Source organism: Hypanus sabinus, chromosome 4 (assembly GCF_030144855.1).
Source record: "Hypanus sabinus isolate sHypSab1 chromosome 4, sHypSab1.hap1, whole genome shotgun sequence".
NCBI lineage: Eukaryota > Metazoa > Chordata > Chondrichthyes > Myliobatiformes > Dasyatidae > Hypanus > Hypanus sabinus.
The window spans coordinates 81,183,195-81,202,622 of record NC_082709.1 but is presented as its reverse complement, the minus strand read 5'-3'; the positions used below and the strand labels follow the sequence as shown (position 1 = coordinate 81,202,622).

Genomic DNA, 19,428 nt, shown 5'->3' with positions numbered 1-19,428 from the left:
GGGTGAAGGTAGAGGCATATATCTTAGGGGCACTTAGAGACTCTTAGGTAGGCACATGGATTATAGAAAAATGTTGAGTTATGTAGGAGCAAAGGGTTGGATTTATTTTTGAGTTCGTTAAAAAACTGGCATAACATCATGGGACAAAGAGCCTGTACTATGCTGTAATGTTCTATGTTGTGTATTAACATTGTAAGAAGGACGTGGAAGCTTTAGAGAGATTTACTCTGCATGACTAGAGTAGTTTAAAAGGTCCGCATATCGTAGCCTCAAGGGCCTGTACTATGCTGGCGATGTTCTATGTTCTGTAAGAGTTAGGATTGGGGAAGCAAGAAGAGTAGATGGAGTGAGGATGGAACCAGTCCTAAATGAAAGGTGCTGCTGCCTCCTGCTGTTATCCTTTACCGACCCGGAGGATAATACAACAGGACAGCAATTAAGACAGAGGGTGGGGAATCTTTGGAATTCAGTGCCACGGATGGCTGTGGAAGCCAAGTCATCGGGTATATTTAAAGCATAAGTTGATAGGTTCTTGAATTGTCAGGGCGTCAAAGGTTATGGGGAGAAGGCAGGAGAACGGGGTTGAAAGAGAGAATAAATCAGCTATGATGGAATGGCAGAGCAGACTCGATAAGCTGAATAACTTAATTCTGCTCCTACGTCTTATGGTCTTATTAAGCAAACAAATGCAGAAAGCTGTGAAATAAATAGTTTTATTAACGATCTGCAAAGTGCTGAATACCATGGACTCCGACCCAGAAAGAATCCAGTTCAGAGCAGCGATCTGTGCACTTAAAACCAATAGCACGGACTACATAAAAGGCAATCTCCTGTGAACTAGTCCCACTGAACTCATGCAGAATCAGACTGGAACAAGAACGCGTACCATCGATATACAGATTTCATAGAAACAGGATTATTGGTAACAAACCGAATATAAACATGGCTTTCTTTTACAAAGAACCAGATAGCAGTGAGGGTAAATACAATCGGGAATAATTACAAATAAAAATCCCAAACATTTTATACACCTATACAATTAAATGTAATACAGTCAAAATGTACAACCAGCCAACGATTTTGGCCTGACACTGTATATGTGTGGCGTTTGACAGCTGGTCTCGAAGAAGCATTCAATGCCATCGGGTATCAGACCATCCATTTCTGTCCTACACCTTGTCAAGAGAAGAATTATTTGGATTGAGCCTGTGTTTTATTCGCAAGCTCGTGAGGCAAAACTTCTCTCCATTCTGAACAAAATAAAAAGAATTACTGTGAGCCACACCCTCATGCTGAACAAGGGCTTGTCTAAGAATCCTCTCTCTACTAAATGAATGGAGACATTTGGACTCTAGTCATTAGACATGGAGATCACTCACTCAGTGAGTCCCAGACATACACAACACGCACACATACACACAAACACAAGAGATTCTGCAGATGCTGTAAATCTAGAGCAACACACACAAAATGCTGGAGGAACTCAGTAGGTCAGGCAGCATCTATGAATAAACAGTTGATTTGGGCTGAGATTCTTCATCAGGGCAATTATACACGTACACGCACACACACACTTTTCTGTGCATTGATTGAACTGGGCTCCAGGATACAGTACAATTAACTGTTCTTCCCTTGCAGCGGCAACCCTTTCCATACCAGAAATGCACTCAACCTTCATTGCAAACTTTACCCTCCCAACAACAAAAAAAAAGCTATTTTCTAACAGCATTAAATTTAAGTGTTTGAATTAAACATGGGCGGAGGGAGTATGAGAGGGGGTTTGTTGGGTGTGGAGAAGGAACCTATTCAAGGAAACCAAGTTACGCTGGAATGTTATGGAAGAGAAGGGAACCAGCTGTCTTAATGATTCCAAGATCCCAACTGGGCTAATCCTCCCACCCCCATTCATCTCAATTACGTCACAGCCAATAATATAATTCTACATGCCTGTTGAATTATATTTTTATTATCTTATTTGTGGTAATAGTTTGCCTTTTGTGCTGAGTGTGATATATGTTTTGTGGGTGCACCATTGTTCGGACGAACACTATTTCATTTGGTTGTATATATGTTCAGTCAGATGACAATAAACTTGAAATTGAATGTAATCCCCAACTAACCCGAAATACAACCCCCAACTACCACTACATACAACCCTCATTGCTCCAACTCCAATCTACAAAATCCTCCCAGATAGACACTACCCCTTCAGAACTCCCACTGCACAATCTTTAGGACAAAAAGGAGGCAAAAAGAACATAAGTACCTCAATGTTACCGCACAAATTGATAGGGTGGTTAGGAAGGCATAAGGTGTTTTGGCCTTCATTAGTCACAAGATTAAGTTCAAGAGCCCCAAGGTAATGTTGTAGCTCTGTAAAAGCCAGGTTAGACCACACTTGGAGTATTGTGTTCAGTTCTGGTTGCCTCAGGATGTGGAAGCTTTAGAGAGGGTGTTGCAGATTTATCAGGATACTGCCTATCCTGATAAATTGATACATTGGAGAGCATGATTTATGAGGATAGACTGAGAGAGCTAAGGCTTTTCTCTTTGGAGCAAATGAGGATGAGATGATGAAACAGAGGTGTACAAAATAAGAGGCAAAAATCAACTGGACAGCCAAGGACCAGTTTCCAGGGCTGAAATTGCTAATACATGGAGTATAATTTCAAGGTGATTGGAGTAAAGAATAGGGGATTGTCAAAGGTAGGTTTTTAACACAGACAGTGGTGGGTGTCAGGAGTGGTGATAGAGACAGATACATTATGGATATTTAGATTGGCACATGGATGATAGATCCTAGAGTAGGTTACAAGGTCAGCACAACATCATGGGCTGAATGGCATGTACTGCACTGTGCTGTGTTCTATGTTCTAAACCAGGGAACCAATTCCCAAACATGGGGAAGGCAAACAAAGCCATGAGCCAGTACCTTGTCATGAAGTACAGCCAAGAGATAGTCCAGGCACTGGAATCTGGAGCCACACACAGTCTGCTGGAGGAACTCAGTAGGTCAAGCAGCAGCTGCGGGAAGTTGGGTTTTGGAGGGAAGAAATTGTTGAAGTTTTGAGTTGCAACCTGAAGCACTGACAATTCCTTTCCAGCAGAGATGCTGCTTCATCTTCAGATTTCCTCCAGGAAAAGTGCTTGATGCCCAAAGTGTCATCTCTTTGGACCAGCACAGACTCTTGGAGATTATATCGACGACTCAGCATAAGGGAACGCCACAAGATGCTGCTCAACAGTCAACACGTAAAGAAGTAATCAGATGAATCTGCCTTGTCAAACATACCACAGTACACCAGTAATGAGAGGAGATTTGAAAGAGGCATACAAAATTATGAGAGGTACAGGTACAGAGGGATCTGGGAATACAGATCCATACTTCCTTGAAAGTGGTGTCGCAGTTAGATAGAGTTGCAAAGAGAGCTTATTGCACGTTGGCATTCATAAATCAAAATACTGAGTACAGGGGTTGGGATGTTATTTTGAAATTGTATAACATGTTGGTAAGGTGTAAGTTGGAGAATTGTGTACAGTTCTGGTCACCTACCTATAGGAAAGATATCCCAAAGTTTGAAAGAGAGCAGAGAAAATTTATAAGGATGTTGCCAGGACTTGAGGCTCTGAGTAATAGGGAAAGGTTGAATAGGTTAGGACTTTATTCCCTGAAGCACAGGAGAATGTGGGGAGATCTGATAGAGGTATACAAAATTATGAGGGGCATAGAGAGGTAAATCTAAAATTTTTTCCACTGAGATTGGGTTTGACTAAAACTAGAAGTCATGAGTTAAGGGTGAAAGGGAACCTGAGGGAGAACCTCTTCACTCTCAGGGTGGTGAGAGAGTGGAACAAGCTGCCAGCGGAAGTAGTGGATGTGGGTTTGATTGCAACATTGAACAGAATTTTGAAAAAACTACATGGATGGGGGGGGTGGGGTGTGTGGAGGACTGTATTCCAGGTGCAGGTCAATGGGACTGGGCAGAATAATATTTTGGCAAGTACCAGATGGGCCAAAGGGACTGTTTCCGTGCTGGAGTGCTCTATCTCTTGAACAGACAGCATGCCACCTTAACATTAAGTGGTGAGGCAAACAGCAATGTGGACCAGAATTCAACGTTGTGAGTATGAATGAGATTCCTGCTGTACCACACACCTTTTCCCAACTCTAAGGAGCTCTCTCTCTCTCATTCCTCTAACACTCAAGATATTAGCAACCCCTCCTGTAGGAACCGTTAGAAATTGGCACAAAATAATTGGCAAAATAAACCATAAGAATGTCTAATATTCACAAGTCCAAGTCAAGGGACAACACTCTGTACACTCTCAGTGAAATTCACTTGGTTCCTTAGCCCAGGTTAGGCTCAAATCTGGACCTGTAACTGCTTCTGCCTAAGTTTACAAGACCATTTGGTTTCAGCCAACATTCAGAAAATCAAATTATCATTGTACTGGTTGTGCAAGGTCCCTATATAACCAGTAAAGTAAAATTATTATCGAAGAGCGTATGTCACCATATACTACCTTGAGATTTATTTTCTTGCAGGCATTCACAGGTAAATAAAGAAATACTCATCACTACCCACTAGCCATGAAGTGCAAACTTCTGGGAACAGTTTCTACTCCTCTGCCAACAGTCCATGAACCACCGCACAATTTTTACTCTTTTTCACACTACTTATTTTTGTTTTTTATATATATATACTTATTGTAATTTATAGCTTTTATTATTATGTATTACAATGTACTGCTGCCACAAAACAATAAATTTCATGACATACATTAGTAATACTAAACCTGATTTTGATTTTAGAAGATATTAGGAGTTCGACCGGTCAGGACCAGTGATAAGTTCAGATTTGCCGACCACATTTGAGACCACCAGATCAGTTATTGTTAAAGATGTTCACATTACATTTGTGTCTGTTTATACCATAGGGCAAGTGCACCATAAGTACCATTCAATATCAACTACTACTAACAGGGTGAAGAAAGGCTTCATTTGCAACACATCATCAAGAGTTGGGCGGTGGGGGTAGAAACAAACAACCTGTTTCAGTCCCACAGATATCTATTTGTACTGATGTGAAAGAATTTGTATAATCTCAATGGCCAGAGGCTGATGTACTAATACATGAGGAGCATTTGATCAGCTCTGGGCCTGTACTCACTGGAGTTGAGAATAATGAGGGGGGGATCTCATTGAAACCTATCAAATATTGAAAGGCCTAGAAAGAGTGGATGTGGAGAGGATGTTTCCAATTGTGGGGGAGTTTATGCTCAGAGTAGAACCGAGATGAGGAAGAATTTCTTTAGCCAGAGGGTGGTGAATCTGTGAAATTCATTGCCACAGAGAGTTATGGAAGCTGAGTCACTGGATATATTTAAAGAGGAGGATGATAGGTTTTAGTAAAGGCATCAAAGGTTCTAGGGAGAAGGCAGGAGAATGGGGTTGAGAGGGATAATAAATCATACATGTTGAAATAGTGGAACAGACTTGATAGGCTGAATGGCCTAATTCTGCTCCTATATCTTATGACCTAAAATTAACACATGGGGAAAGCTACGATGAGAGATGGCTTGAGGTCATATGCCTCATGGTCTAACAGAGTGTTTCCGGGCTTATGTGTGGGATCTGGAAAAATATCCATGTCTTGGGAAGTGCTCTGCTGGTATTGGCACTGAGGTAGGGCAGAATCGAGGGAGACTTATTCTGCAGTTAATCTGCATTATCCCTGCTTTAGGTGAGTTTGATGGAACAGTGTAGAGATGGCTTCACTCATAATTTAAGCCATTCTGACTCTTCCTTGATAGTACTTGATGGAAAAGAGTAGAAGGAGCTTCGCTCTATATGTACCCAACTCATGTTATCCACGTCCTGGGAGTGTCTGATGGGACAGTGTAGAGGTTGCTTCATTCTGTACCCAACCCATATTGTATCTGACTTGGAAGAGTTTGATGGAAGGATGTGGAGGAAGCCTTATTTCACCAAAGAACAAATACATACATTTATCTCTTGCACTATCTTCACACTGGATTTTAATCCAATCCGTTGCCACATGTTGAGTTATCTAGTCTTTGAAACCAAGTTAGGCATGTAAAAAAGAAGACTTTTTCAGAGAGATTGATCACGGCTACAGAAAAACTCTTCATGTTTGTTCAGAACTCCCACTGACAACTACAGTGTTTACAACAGTTCTGAACCTGGGGTCCATGGACTCCTTGCTTAATGATAGTGGTCCATGGCATAAAAAAGGTTTGGAACCCCTGGTTTAGAACAAGGACCTGTGCTTAACAGTTAAGACAATGCAAGAGGCAGATTCAGTGAGCAGATTTAACATTGCTTGAAATGCAAATTCTGAGTTCTATGTAAGTTAACTGCCCTTAGCATGCAGGTGTGTGTAGAATCTGGAGAGTATTGTTGGGAGTGGGCAGATGGGCTGGTCCCCAGGACATCACAGCCTCCAACATAAAGAAATGGAGGTTGATGGGTTCTTGATTAGTCAGGGTGTCAAAGATTATGGGAAAAATGCAGGCAAGTCGGGTTGAGAGGGAGCCATGATGGAATGGTGGAGTAGACTTGATGGATCAATTCTGCTCCTATGGAAACATCAGATTTAAGATGCCAGTGTTTCCTGACAAAGAGACTCAAGAGACATGGAAACCCTTCAGCCCAGTACATCCGAGCTATTCGTTGCACCCCTTTACACATATCCCGTTTACTCACATTAGGCACATATGCCATAAACTAATCTCTAATTGCTTTATGATCCATGGAAAGTACAAATTCTGCCATCTCAGACAATCATCAACTTGTTTGGAAAAGGAAATCATCTTTTTTATCTGCCAATGCTCAACTGTTAACATTAAAAACATAACGTCTAGTGGGCCAATGGTGAGAGAAGTGAGATACAAAATTGTTTTCAGAGGAGAGGTGATGATATAAAGCAACGTCTAATAGAATGGAGAAAATCAGAGCATCTGTACTGTAAATGTACAGCATACCTTAACGGCAGAGCTGCTGTTCTGTAAGAGTGTTTGTACTGTAAATGTACAGCGTACCTTAACGGCAGAGCTGCCGTTCTGTAGAGTGTCTGTACTGTAAATGTACAGCGTACCTTAATGGCTGAGCTGCTGTTCTGTAGAGCACCTGTACTAACATACAGCGTACCTTAATGGCAGAACTACTGTTCTGTAGCAAATCTGCAGCGCACCTTAACGGCAGAATTACCATTCAGTGGGACATCTGTTCTGTAAACGTACATTAACAACAGAACTGCCATTCAGTAGAATATCTGCAATGCAAACGTACAATGTACCTTAATGCCAGAACTGCCAAATAACATACACAACAAACTTATTATGATTATGAGCACCTTTGACTGTTCCTAGATAAAAATAATATTGTGAGACATCTCTTCAGACACTCTCTGGAGCAGGGGAGTGAGCAAAAGAACTGGGGGACGATGGGGAAGGGGTGAGGAAGGGGTGGGTGGAGAACGAGTGGGGGGTAGGGAAAGAAGCGAGGAGTGGGGAAGGAATGGAGAGGAGCGGAAAAGCAGGGGAGTTGGGGAAATATGCAGTAAATTTTTTGATAGGATTAAGTTTTAGCAACTTTGAGATAGAAAGCATGCTGTTTGGGAATAAAGTGAATATTTAGAAACACTTCATAACTAGCTTGTCTTTATGTGAAAGTGGAAAATGAAAGTTGGACAGCTGAAGTGTGAGGCTACAGAGGATACTGAAATACCAGGCCCATAAAGAACAATACTGTCTCAAGTTAATCTGGAGCCACTTTGCATAGTGCCAATCAAAACCTCTTGCATATATTAGCCCAGGACACAGTTTGATCAAAGTACAGTACTGATTAGCTATTTCTGGTGACTTATGAGCTTGTCGATGCTGTGTTTTTGTAAATTGTACCCACGCGTCTATCCTGAGCATTTTCTACCTGAACTGCTTGTGGTCCTTGTCTCAGTAATGGAAGGCGCAATGAGGAAGACTGCAGAGGAAGTGCCACAGAAGGAAGACTGCAACGGCCAGACAGGTCATCGTAGCACAGAATGGCACAAGAGTTGATGTAACTCATGAACTTATCCTCGCAAGGATCCATGAAGGGGGACTGAATGACACCTAGTGCAGGCTCATTGCTGATGTCTCCGGCACTGTAAATTCCTGAGATTAATTAAACTCAGATTACAATTTAAGTCCGAGGCCTGCAGAGTTCAGGAGAATCGCGCTTGGCACAGCTGGGAATAAGGTAAAGGCATCAGTTCAGTTTGTGGTAATATTAAGTATAACGGCACCTGCTTGGTAACTGAAATGGCACCAAGTTTCAGAACAGTGTGGCAGAGATGGCCTCAGTACCGCTGCCCAGAGGCAACCTGGTGTGAAGCTTGCCGGGGCTAGCCAGATAACCCTTCACCCACAGTAACATACACAAAATGCTGGAGTAACTCAGCAGGTCAGGAGAGGAATAAACAGTCGATGTTTCGGGCCAACATCCTACATCAAGATTGGTGAAAGGCCTCATCCAAAATGTCAACCCCGTAGACGCTGTCTGACCTGCTGAGTTCCTCCAGCACTTTGTGTTTGTTACTCCGGATTGCAGAATCTCTTGTGTTTATCACCTCAGGTGTCACCTCAATAGAATCCAAAGACATAGAGGACAAACAACAAATATTCTTAATTACATGTTTAAGACATAAAATAATGGGTTTGTCTGGAGTGCTGACGGTGGTATCAGTTGTAGGAAAATGTTTCCTGGGCAGGTTCCAAAGCGGGCTCCTGATCAATAAGGAGATATTACATCTTCTTCCCGCTCCATCTGGAGTACATCTTGTTCCGGTGGATGTTGAAGAAGGAGCTGATGGATATTGTGGTCTTGTATAATGATAATTCTGGTTTCTAGGGTGCAGAACTGGACTATGAGGGAACCTGCAGGAATTCCAGACACAGTTCATATCATCCATAGCAAACTAGAAATGCAGGAATAGTTTGCACAACAGCCTCTTGGATTAGGAGCGGTGGTTGAATACATTTAGAGGGCTCCATCCCTGCTATGGACGGAATTTGTATAATTAGTGAGGGAACTAGGGCCAGCTATGTGGCATCTGACAATCTGTAACCAGGAATGAGTTATGTAATAAAGTGCTTTACCTTGAAGAACATCAGAGTACTGTGTGAATACACTGTAAAAAACCTTCCGATCATTCCCTTTCTGAGAATGCCAAAAAAATTTCATTATAAATACGAATTTAGGTATAAATTACAACCTAGGAAACACCTAGAATCACCAAAATTATACGCTGAAAAAGTGCAATCAGATAGAAAATAAACATATTGGAGGCTGAGGTTAGTCGCTAGTGATAGTGCACGAAGGTGTGGCGTAACAGTTCTTCCGCTGACGGCCTCTGCTTCACCTCCACAAATATCTTTTTCAAAAAGTCCCGACTGTGGTCCGACACGTGAGGAGGCAGCTGGGGGTTTGTCGGCTGAGTGGCGATCTTGAAGATTGCAGCCATAGCTTCGAACTCAGCCCAGGGGGGTTTCTCGGTGAGCATCTCCACTACCGTGCACCCAACACTCCTACAGAAGCAAACAGGCAAAACCCAATGAAAACAAGCACTGGCTGCAGCGCTCCCAGAGCATGCAAATCTAAGCAAAACTGATGGAAATGGGTGAGGCCACATTTGCAGTATTGTGTGCATTTCAGGACACCTACCTACAGGAAAGATATCAATAAGATTTAAAGTCTTGGGCTTCCAGACAGGTACCTGTATTAATTATAACTGATGTTTCAATAATAAACTCTACCATCTTCATCAGGGATGATGCCTGGGCATGTCTAGTCGGGTGGTATTTCTGCCCCGATAGTCCGTCCCTCCTGATTGGTTAGTCTTCATCCAATCAGGTTTCCCCTTTTCTACCTTGTTTAAAATCGAATTCCAGTTCTCACTTAGAGCACGATCTTTGACTTTGTTAAAATTCTTTTTCTCTAGTTTTAGTTCAATAGCTTTCTTTAGCAGGCAGTCCCAAAAGCCACATGGTACAGAACTTTAACAAAGAGGAAGGTCTTGCTCGAAGTAAAAACTGGAATCCGATTGTCAACAAGGTGGGAGAGTGAAACCCTGATTGGATGAGGACTAACCAATCAAGAGGGACAGACTACGGGGGTATAAATACCACCGGACTAGTCACGGCCTGGCATCATCTCTGATGAAGATGGCAGAGTTTGTCATTAAGATGTTGGATATAATCGATACCTGTACCTGGCTGAACACCTGAGAAAGTTTATTCATCATATACGCCAGGAAGGTACTAGATCCTTTATTTAGATTGGAAGTGGCATAACTGATAGGTAGGGTCATAAAGAGAGCTTTTGGCACATTGGCCTTCATAAATCAAAGGAAATGGATTGTCATGTTAAAGTTGTATAAGATGATAGTGAGGATAAACTTGGAGTATCATGTACAATTTTGGTCACCTACCCACAAAAAAGATATCAATGACATTGGAAGTGGCAACACAGATATATATATAAAAAAATTACAGTACAGTACAGGATGCTTTTCTCTGGATCATAGGAGAATGAGGGGAGATTTGATAGGGGTATAGATAGGGTAATGCAAGCAGGCTTTTCCACTGTGGTTGGGTGTGACTAGAAAGAAATGTCATAAGCTCACAATGTTGTGCCAACCTTTTAACTTATTCTAAGATCAATCTAACTTTTTCCCTTCCACATAGCCTTCCATTTTTCTAACATCCATGTGCCTATCTAAGAGTTTATTAAATGTCCCTGATGTATTTACCTCTACCACCCTCATGGCAGGGCGTTCCACACACACTCCACTCTCTGTGTAAAATATCTACCTCTGACATCCTCCCTACACTTCCCTCCAATATTTAAAAATTATGCCCCTTGTGATAGCCATTTCTACTCTGGGAAACAGTCGCTGGCTATCCACACTATCTGTGTCTCTTAACATCTTGTACATCTCTATCAAGTCATCTCTCATCCTCCTTTGCTCTAAAGAGTAAAACCTCCTTTGCTCTAAAGAGTAAGAGCTCACTCAGCCGATCCTCATGAGACATCTCTCTAATCCAGGCATTTTCCAGGTGGATAGAGTCGTAAAGAAAGTTTTTAACACATGGGCTTTCAAGAATTGGGATATTATATTGAAGTTGGATAAGATGTTGGTGAGGCCTAATTTGAAGTATTGTGTGCAGTTCTGGTCACCTACCTATAGGAAAGATTGAAAGAGTACAGAGAAAATTTACAAGGATTTTGCTGGGTGTTGAGGACCTGAGTTATAGGTTAAGATTTTATTTCCTGGAGTGTAAGAGGGTGACAACAGATTTGTTAGAGGTATACGAAATTATGAGGGGTATAGATAGGGTAATTACAGACCAGAGGGGTATAGATAGGGTAATTACAGACCACAGTGCCCACCCAGCTAGTCCCAATTGTAAAGAAGAACTTTACAGCCAAGCTGATTCCCCGAAAGGAAATGGCCTCAGAACTGACTGCAACACAAACAAAACTTGGTGTTGAAACTACGTTGGGTTGTGCAATCAAACTGGAGGAAGTAACTCAGAGAGGCTAGAACGAGCTGGATGGGTGAATACAAAATGTAAAATTTTGCCATACAAACTTTTGATGCAGATCAAGTGGGCACCAAGAGACTTTTCCCCAGAGCACAAATGGCAAATAACAAAGGGCACAACATTAAGGTGATTGGAGGAAAGTATATGGGGGGGGGGGGGTGGGAATGCCAGGTAGGCTTTTTTTTTACACAGAGTGGTGGGTGTGTGCAACAGCCTGCCAGGGGTGGTGGTAGAGGCAGATACATTAGGGACATTTACGAGATTTTGAGGTAAGCTCATGGTTGATAGGAAAATGGAGGACTATGTGGCAGGGAAGTTTGATAGGGTAGATTAAAAGGCCAGCACAACGTTACTGTGCTGTAATGTTCCATGCTCTATAAAGTGGGAAGCCAGTGATTTGCTTTCACAGGATGGCAATGGCTAGTACCGGACAACATCCCGTTAAGGTGAGTGGAGGAGCTGGGTAGATGTCAGAGACCAGCAAGTACCTGGAGCACACTGCTGGATGTGGCAGTAGAGGCATACAGACAAGGGACATTTATATAGGCACATGGATGAAAGAAAAATGGAGGACTATCTCGGAAGGAAGGGTAAGGATGATTGTGTTGTTGGTTAAAAGGTCAGCATAACATTATGGGCTGAAGGACCCTTACTGTTTTATGTTCTAACATCGTGGGCCAAAAGGCCTGTCCAGTGTGGCACTATTCTATGACTGAGTTTATCCAACAGCAACTTTTATCCTTGCAATCAGAATCCTTCACAGGATTGCTAACCGTGACAGAGAGACAAAGCAAAACAAAAAAGGAAAGCAAGATTATGAGGAGTACAGTTAGGGTAAATGCAAGCAAGCTTCTTCCACGGAAGCTGTTTGAGACAACAACTAAAGGTAACACACACAAAATGCTGGTGGAACACAGCAGGCCAGGCAGCATCTACAGGGAGAAGCACTGTCGACGTTTCGGGCCGAGACCCTTCGTCAGGACTCAGTGTGTGTGTGTTGCTTGAATTTCCAGCATCTGCCGATTTCCTCATGTTTGCCTACAACTGAAGGTCATGGATTCTGTCTTGTCTCGTTCATACTGCACCAACCGCCTCCACTGGGCTACAAACGTGCAGGAGCAGTGTGAGTTTCAGCACCTTAAGGGTGAAAGGTGAAATGTTTAAGGAAAACATAAAGGTGAACTTCTTCACTCAGAGTGTGGTGAGAGGGCAGAATGAGCTGCCAGCAGGAGTAGTAGATGTGGGTTCAGTTTCAACATCTAGGAGAAATATGGATAGGTACATGGATGGGAGGGGTATGGTCCTGGTGCAGGTTGATGGGATTAAGGAGAATAATATTTTGGCACAGACTAGATAGTCCAAAAGGTCTGCGTCTGTGCTGTAGTGCTCAATAACTCATGGGAAGATGAGAAGTAGAGAACCACTGAGTGTCAAAACAACCCAATCTTCAGAGTGGCGTCAAATCTTAAGATGGAGAGTGTGGACTGTAAGACTGGTTGATCCAGATGGGCCCTGGAACTAAATGCAGGGCCATTTCAGCCCCTATTAGTGAGAGGGACCTTATTCATAATCCAACTTACCAGATATCGGCTTTTCGGCCATAACCTTCTCCGCTGATCACTTCTGGGCTCATCCAGTAAGGGGTGCCTGTGACTGAGTTCATGCCCGTTCCCGACAAGCAGATTGTCTGTAACCGTCGACTGGCACCAAAATCTCCCAGCTTCACATTGCCGGCTGAGTCCCGTAAAATGTTCGCACCTTCCAAACAAAAATGCAATGTTTCAGATCAGTTCAAAAGGCAGGCACCCAAATCTGACGATTATTGTTACCCTTCTATTGATACTATGAGGCTCAATTCCCAGGTCCACAAGACCATAAAACAGGAGCAGAATGAGGCCATTCAGCCCATCACATCTGCTCCACCATTTGATCATGGCTGATTTATTATTCTTCTCAACCCCATTCTCCTGCCTTCTCACCATAACCTTTGATGACCTGAGTAATCCAGAACCTATCAACCTCTATATACACAATGACTCGAGCTCTACAGCTGTTGGTCGCAATAAATTCCACAGATTTACCACCCTTTGGCTAAAGAAGTTCCTCCTCATCTCCGTTCTAAGTGGATGGCACTCTATTCTAAGGTTGTGCCTTCTGGTCTTAGACTCCCCTATTCTAGGAAACATTCTCTCCATATGCACACTGTCTAGGCCTTTCAATATTCAATAGGTTTCAATTAAGTCCCCTCTCACTCTTCCGAACTCCAGTGAGTACAGGACAGAGACATCAAACGCTCCTATACGTTAACCCTTTCATTCCGGGGATCATTCTGGTGAACCTCTTCTGTACTCCCTCCAATGTAAGCACATCCTTTCAGTGTAAGGGGCCCAACACTGTTCACAATGCTCCAAATACAGTCTGACCAAAGCTTTGGGTTAGGGTTTGTAGGAGCAAACTGAGAAGCCACACATAGTTGGTGATTGAAATAACAAACAAATTATTAAAAACTGGTGCACATCAGGAGACCAGTCAAAGCTGATCTACCCGAGAACGAATTTGGTAAAAATTTTACATTCTCAGTTTATGAGATTACCAGTAAACATTTTTTTTTAAACAGAATGGTGGCTACAAAAGACTTATTTAAATAACGGAATAGGTCCAGGTTATAGAATAAAATGACCGTCCACATGTCTCACAGAAAATCCAATTTTCTATTATACAATGTGTGCAAGCTATGATGTAATTAGTTACGTTCTTGAAACTTGGGTATTATCCCTGCTGCATTCCTTGTCTCTACCTTTGTCTGCAGTTCCCTACTACCATATTAGCACAATTCACATCCCATTTTCTAGTTGCTAGCCCCAGCATTCTTCCCCTACAATGGGCTTAGTCAGTTGTGGACATGCTATGCTGGCGCCAGAAGTGTGTCGCCACACGTGGGTTGCCCCCCCACACTGATTTGATGTAAACAATGCATTTCACTGCATGTTTCGTGGTGGCAATATAGTTTGGGGCTTCAGAGTTCAGTGTTCAATTCCAGTGCTGTCTGTAAGAAGCTTGTACATTCTTCCCATAACTGCATATGGATTTCCTCCAGGTGCTCCAGTTTCCTCCCACGTTTCAAAGACCTACTGGTTAGTAGATTAATTGATCATTATAAATTGTCCTGTGATTAGGCTAGTGTTAAAAAAGTGGGTTTCTGGGCGTTTGCTCGGCAGGAAGGGGCTGTACAATGCTGTACCTCTAAATAAGATAGATAAAAATAAAGCTATTCTTTACAGTTATTACATGAGATCAGGGCTCACTGCCATGTAGAGGCTGCTCAAGAAAATCAAAACCTCTTTGGACACCAAGACCCTGGTGAGTGCCCGTTATATCAGACCCCACCCCCACACTCACCTTTTACATCCCTGTGTACAATCATGTTACTGTGCAGATAGGAAACACCCTCCAGAATCTGCCGTGTGTACTTCCGTGTCACGTTCTCTGTCAGTGCACCATAGGCTTTCAGTTGGTCCTTTATTGAACCCTATTCGGAAACAATACCTGTTAAAAAGCCATTTTGCAAATTCCATTGTTAAACCATACCTTCCCCCCAATAATTTCTATTTTTGAAGTCAGTTTGCATTTTATTTGCCTGCACGCATTGCACTTTCTCTGTAATTCTACTGTGCTTTTTCCCTTTTCTACAACCCAATGTATGGCATGAGTGGCAGCTTTTCACTTATCTTGCTAATGGCCCAGGAATGAAAGGGTTAATGGATGAGACGTGTATGATGTATTATGTCCTTCTTTTCTACAACTAGCTCTGATTTACCAAGTAAACTCTCAGAGTCTAATGTGTGCAGCCGATCCTAAATGTATCCATTTAAATCTTCCAAACAATTGATCGCTTGATGTTATTATTAATCTCCAGGTTTCCCTTAACTTACCCCTGGCATATATTCCATGAAGATTGATAGGGTTCTCTCCTGAGGATCCCTCAAACAGCCATAATACTGAACAATTCTCTCGTGTTGGAGGTTCTTCAGTAACTGGATCTCACATTCAAGAGCATTTACCTCCTGAGAATAAAATTAAGAACTGTCAGAGCTGTTAGAAAATCCCACATATACAACCTTTGAAGATGTTATAACTAACCACAGAATGACATTTTCAATGTCACTTCATTAGACAATAGCTCAGAGCTCCATTGATCTTAATGCATCTAAGAGCTCCCACACCTGCTCTGCGCCAGCAATACAGATTCACCATTAGAAACGGAACACAGAACATGGAAAGAGGCCATTCGGCTCATTCTGCCATGCTGGCCATCAGGTACCCCTCCAGCAACTGGCCTGTAGCATTACACAGCAGCAACTTAGCTGCTAATCCAAATATTATCAACATCCAATAAGATGCCTGTAACCATAAGATTTGCACCTTATTCGTCACTTCTGGAGAACCTTGAGGGCAACAATCAAATTATATTTTGTCAACATATTTGTGATAATATTTTGTTTTATGTGCTGTGCATGATAAACGTTTTGTGGGTGCACTATGGTCCAGAGGAGTGTTGCTTTGTTTGGTTGCATATATGTACAGTCATATGACAATAAACTTGAACTTCAACATCATCTCCGAATCTAACACCTTCCATAGCAGCTTGGGATACACTAAAGTTCAAAAGTAAATTTATTATCAAAGAATATACAGTCGGCTCTCCTTATCCGCTTGCACGAATTCAACCAACAGCGAATCGAGAAAACCCGGAAGTGCTCTTCCAGCCCTTGTTGTTTGAGCATGTACAGACTTTTTTTTGTTCATTATTCCCTAAACAATGCAGTATAACAACTATTTATACAGCATTTACATTGTATTAGGTATTATGGTAATCTAGAGATGATTCAAAGTATACGGGAGAATGTGCGTAAGTTATCGTGGATCGGGATCGAAAAAAAAAAAACGGAATTTCACTTACGTTGAAACAGGTACATCCGGTATTATTTAACGTCAGTTAGTCAAACATTTGTCTTAGCATATAGTATACATTTTACCTTTTTATGGAAATAAAACACTTAAAAAACGTATGTATTTCGATAATTGAAGCACTACGTTGCTTAGTAATAATTGTAGCTTTATCACTTAAAATTGTTCCGATCATTGACCAACTGTAGCCTAACGCTTTTCCAATGACCGATGGCGTTTCACCTCTTTCCGATCGCTTTATTATTTCCACTTTATTTTCAATCGTGATCGTGATTATTTTTGTGAACAGAAACACTGTGGATTCAGAGCTCTGCTGGGTCCTAAAGACCACCACACTGAAACAGGTTAAATAAGGGACTTGAGCATCCATGTTTTTTGGTATCTGCGAGGGGTCCTGGAACCAATCCTTTGTGGATAAGGAGGGCCGACTGTATACCATTTACGACCTTTAGATCCATTTTCTTGACTGTATCTGGTATACATACTTTGATAATGTATGGGCCTTGGGGATTTATCTCCCTTATGTCTACTATGGCATCTAATAATTCTTTAATTTTCTCTTAAGGTCTTCTCCACAGCCTCTGGCTCCACACAGTTTGCTCCTTTGGTCCCTAATAGGCCCTGCCCTCCCCAGTTTACCTACTTAATATATTTATGAAAAGCCTTGGTATTTTCCTTAATATTATCTGCCAAAGATATATTTCATGACTCGTCTTTGTTGTCCAAGTTATCTTTCATAAAAGCACATGCCTACAATGATATATTGGCAGATATGATTAAGGAGAAGGGGTCTTCTAAAGGGTCTCACACAGAAAATGCCGGAGGAACTCAGCAGATCAGTTCCTCCAGCATTTTGGGTGTGTTGCTCTTGATTTCCAGCATTTGCAGAATCTTTTCTGTTTATTACGTCGAAATGGTCTCTCTATTGACATTGACACCACCAACGCACCTCCCTCTACGACAGAGACGGGCTCATCCATTTCTTCTCACTATACAAGTAACACTGTCCCCCAACACTGCCCAAATCTTGTCACACTGCTTATCATGCTCACCACTCCAGCAACCACATGGACAATAACCAGGAACTATGGGTTTAAGTTCACCCACACGATTATGGGGGGTTGTACAAAAGGTATTCACTCGGTGAATCATAATCACAAGAGATTCTACAGATGCTAGAAACCCAGATCAACATACAAAACGCCGGAGAATTCAGTAGGTAAGGCGGCATCTATGGAAAAGAATAAAGAGTCAATGTTTTGGGCCAAGACCTTTCATCAGTACTGGAAAAAAAGGAAGAAGTCAGAATAAGGTGAGAGGGCAGGGAGAAGGACTACAAGCTAGAAGGTGACAGGTGAAGTCAGGTGACGAAGAGGTGTAAAGTAAAAGCTGGGAGGTGAAAAGTGGAAAAGGTAAAAGGAAAAGTTGCATTAACAACCAACACAACCTAAGGATGTGCTGGAGGGCTGCCACAAGTGTTGCCACACATCTCCATGACAACATTCAGCAGAACAAAACCCTCCACCCACTTACCCACACTCACAGATAGGCTTCAAGCCGCCTGCAAGCCTCCAGCAGACTCGCAGGCATTAGGCCCGACTTCCTCAGTGGACACGCAGTCTCACAGATCCACAGCTTCAGAAATATGGCATTAATTTGGTAATGGACTCTTAACTTCACAGTCTATCTTGTTATAGTCTTGCATCTTAGTGTCTACTTTCACTGCAACTTCTCTGTAACTGCAACACTATTCTGCATTCTATTATTGTACCTCGATGCATCGTGTAATGATCTGGTATGTATGAACGGTATGCAAGTTTTTCCCTGTACCTTACTACATGTCAGAGCAGAGCATTTTTTGGGGTTAGCACATATAGCAACTTAACTTCGGCAACTGATTTCAGCCACCAGTCCTCAGATTTGAATATAAACCGTGGATTAAAACTAAAATATAGCTCTGAACAATGGGTTCCTACAAACCATGAACAAAGTTAATTGGAAGACCAGACAATGGTGATTTAAATTTGTCATTTGTGTGCATTTGGGTGTCTGTGGTATGGGTGTGAAGAGTTACGAGGGTGGTGTCTAGTTCAAGAGAAGCATTGTAAATATGGAATTGTCCTGAATTTTTCTTTGATCTTTAGCGTATAAAATGTTGTGTAGTGTTAGGTCAAGCAGGCCCTCTTCCTCTGAAAGGGTCTCCATCTGATGCCTGCTGTCTCTCACTTTGCTGAATAAAGAGGCTGCTTCATATCTACCAGCACTTCTCTCCAATGACTTTGTTCATGCAACAACATTACGAATGGTATGCAAGTTTTTTCCCCAAACCTCAGTACACATGACAATAACACACCAATTTACCAGTCTTGATGAAGATTCATCAACTGGAAACTATTTTGTTGTACTTCTCGTTCCAAAACTGCATGTTAAAACCTACTTTGAAAAGCCAGGCTTTTAGGGCTGTAGACTGCAACCTAGGCAGCAGGGTTAGTCTAAATTCCACCATCAAGTTCAAGTTTACTGTTGTTCAACCTGTATGCAGCCAAACGGAACAACATTCGTCCGGACCAAGGTGCACAACACAGTACATATAACTCACACACAACAAAATTCCAGAAGAATGACATTTAGCATAAGATGCATTTATGACACAAGTTAAAAACATAAACAGTATAACACTGCTGGTTACGTGATGAGACCTGGGTGGTAGCAGGCAGTTCAGTAGTCTTACGGCCTGGGGGAAGGAAGTTGTTTCCAATCCTAATACTACGGTACCTCCTGCCTGATGGTAGGGGGACAGAGATTGTTGGATGGATGGGAGGGGTCATTGACAATGCTATGGGCTCTGTGCAT

General features: G+C 42.2%; 1 protein-coding gene and 1 long non-coding RNA gene across 2 annotated transcripts in view; one reads left to right on the top strand and one right to left on the bottom strand.

Annotated features, from left to right (window-relative positions):
- Positions 1–697: 697 nt before the first annotated feature.
- Positions 698–19,428, bottom strand: part of map3k2 (mitogen-activated protein kinase kinase kinase 2) — a 134,105-nt gene continuing 115,374 nt past the window's right edge. The window contains exons 14-17 of the mRNA XM_059967523.1: positions 15,540–15,671; positions 15,007–15,136; positions 13,188–13,365; positions 698–9,588 (exon numbers count right to left, since the gene is read on the bottom strand). Coding sequence (XP_059823506.1) covers positions 9,363–9,588; positions 13,188–13,365; positions 15,007–15,136; positions 15,540–15,671 — 666 coding nt within the window. The 3' untranslated portion in view covers positions 698–9,362. The remainder of the gene's footprint in view (positions 9,589–13,187; positions 13,366–15,006; positions 15,137–15,539; positions 15,672–19,428) is intronic.
- The window catches only part of LOC132392935 (uncharacterized), a 48,689-nt gene continuing 37,388 nt past the window's right edge, over positions 8,128–19,428 (top strand). The window contains exon 1 of the long non-coding RNA XR_009511693.1: positions 8,128–8,260. This is a non-coding gene — a long non-coding RNA (uncharacterized LOC132392935). The remainder of the gene's footprint in view (positions 8,261–19,428) is intronic.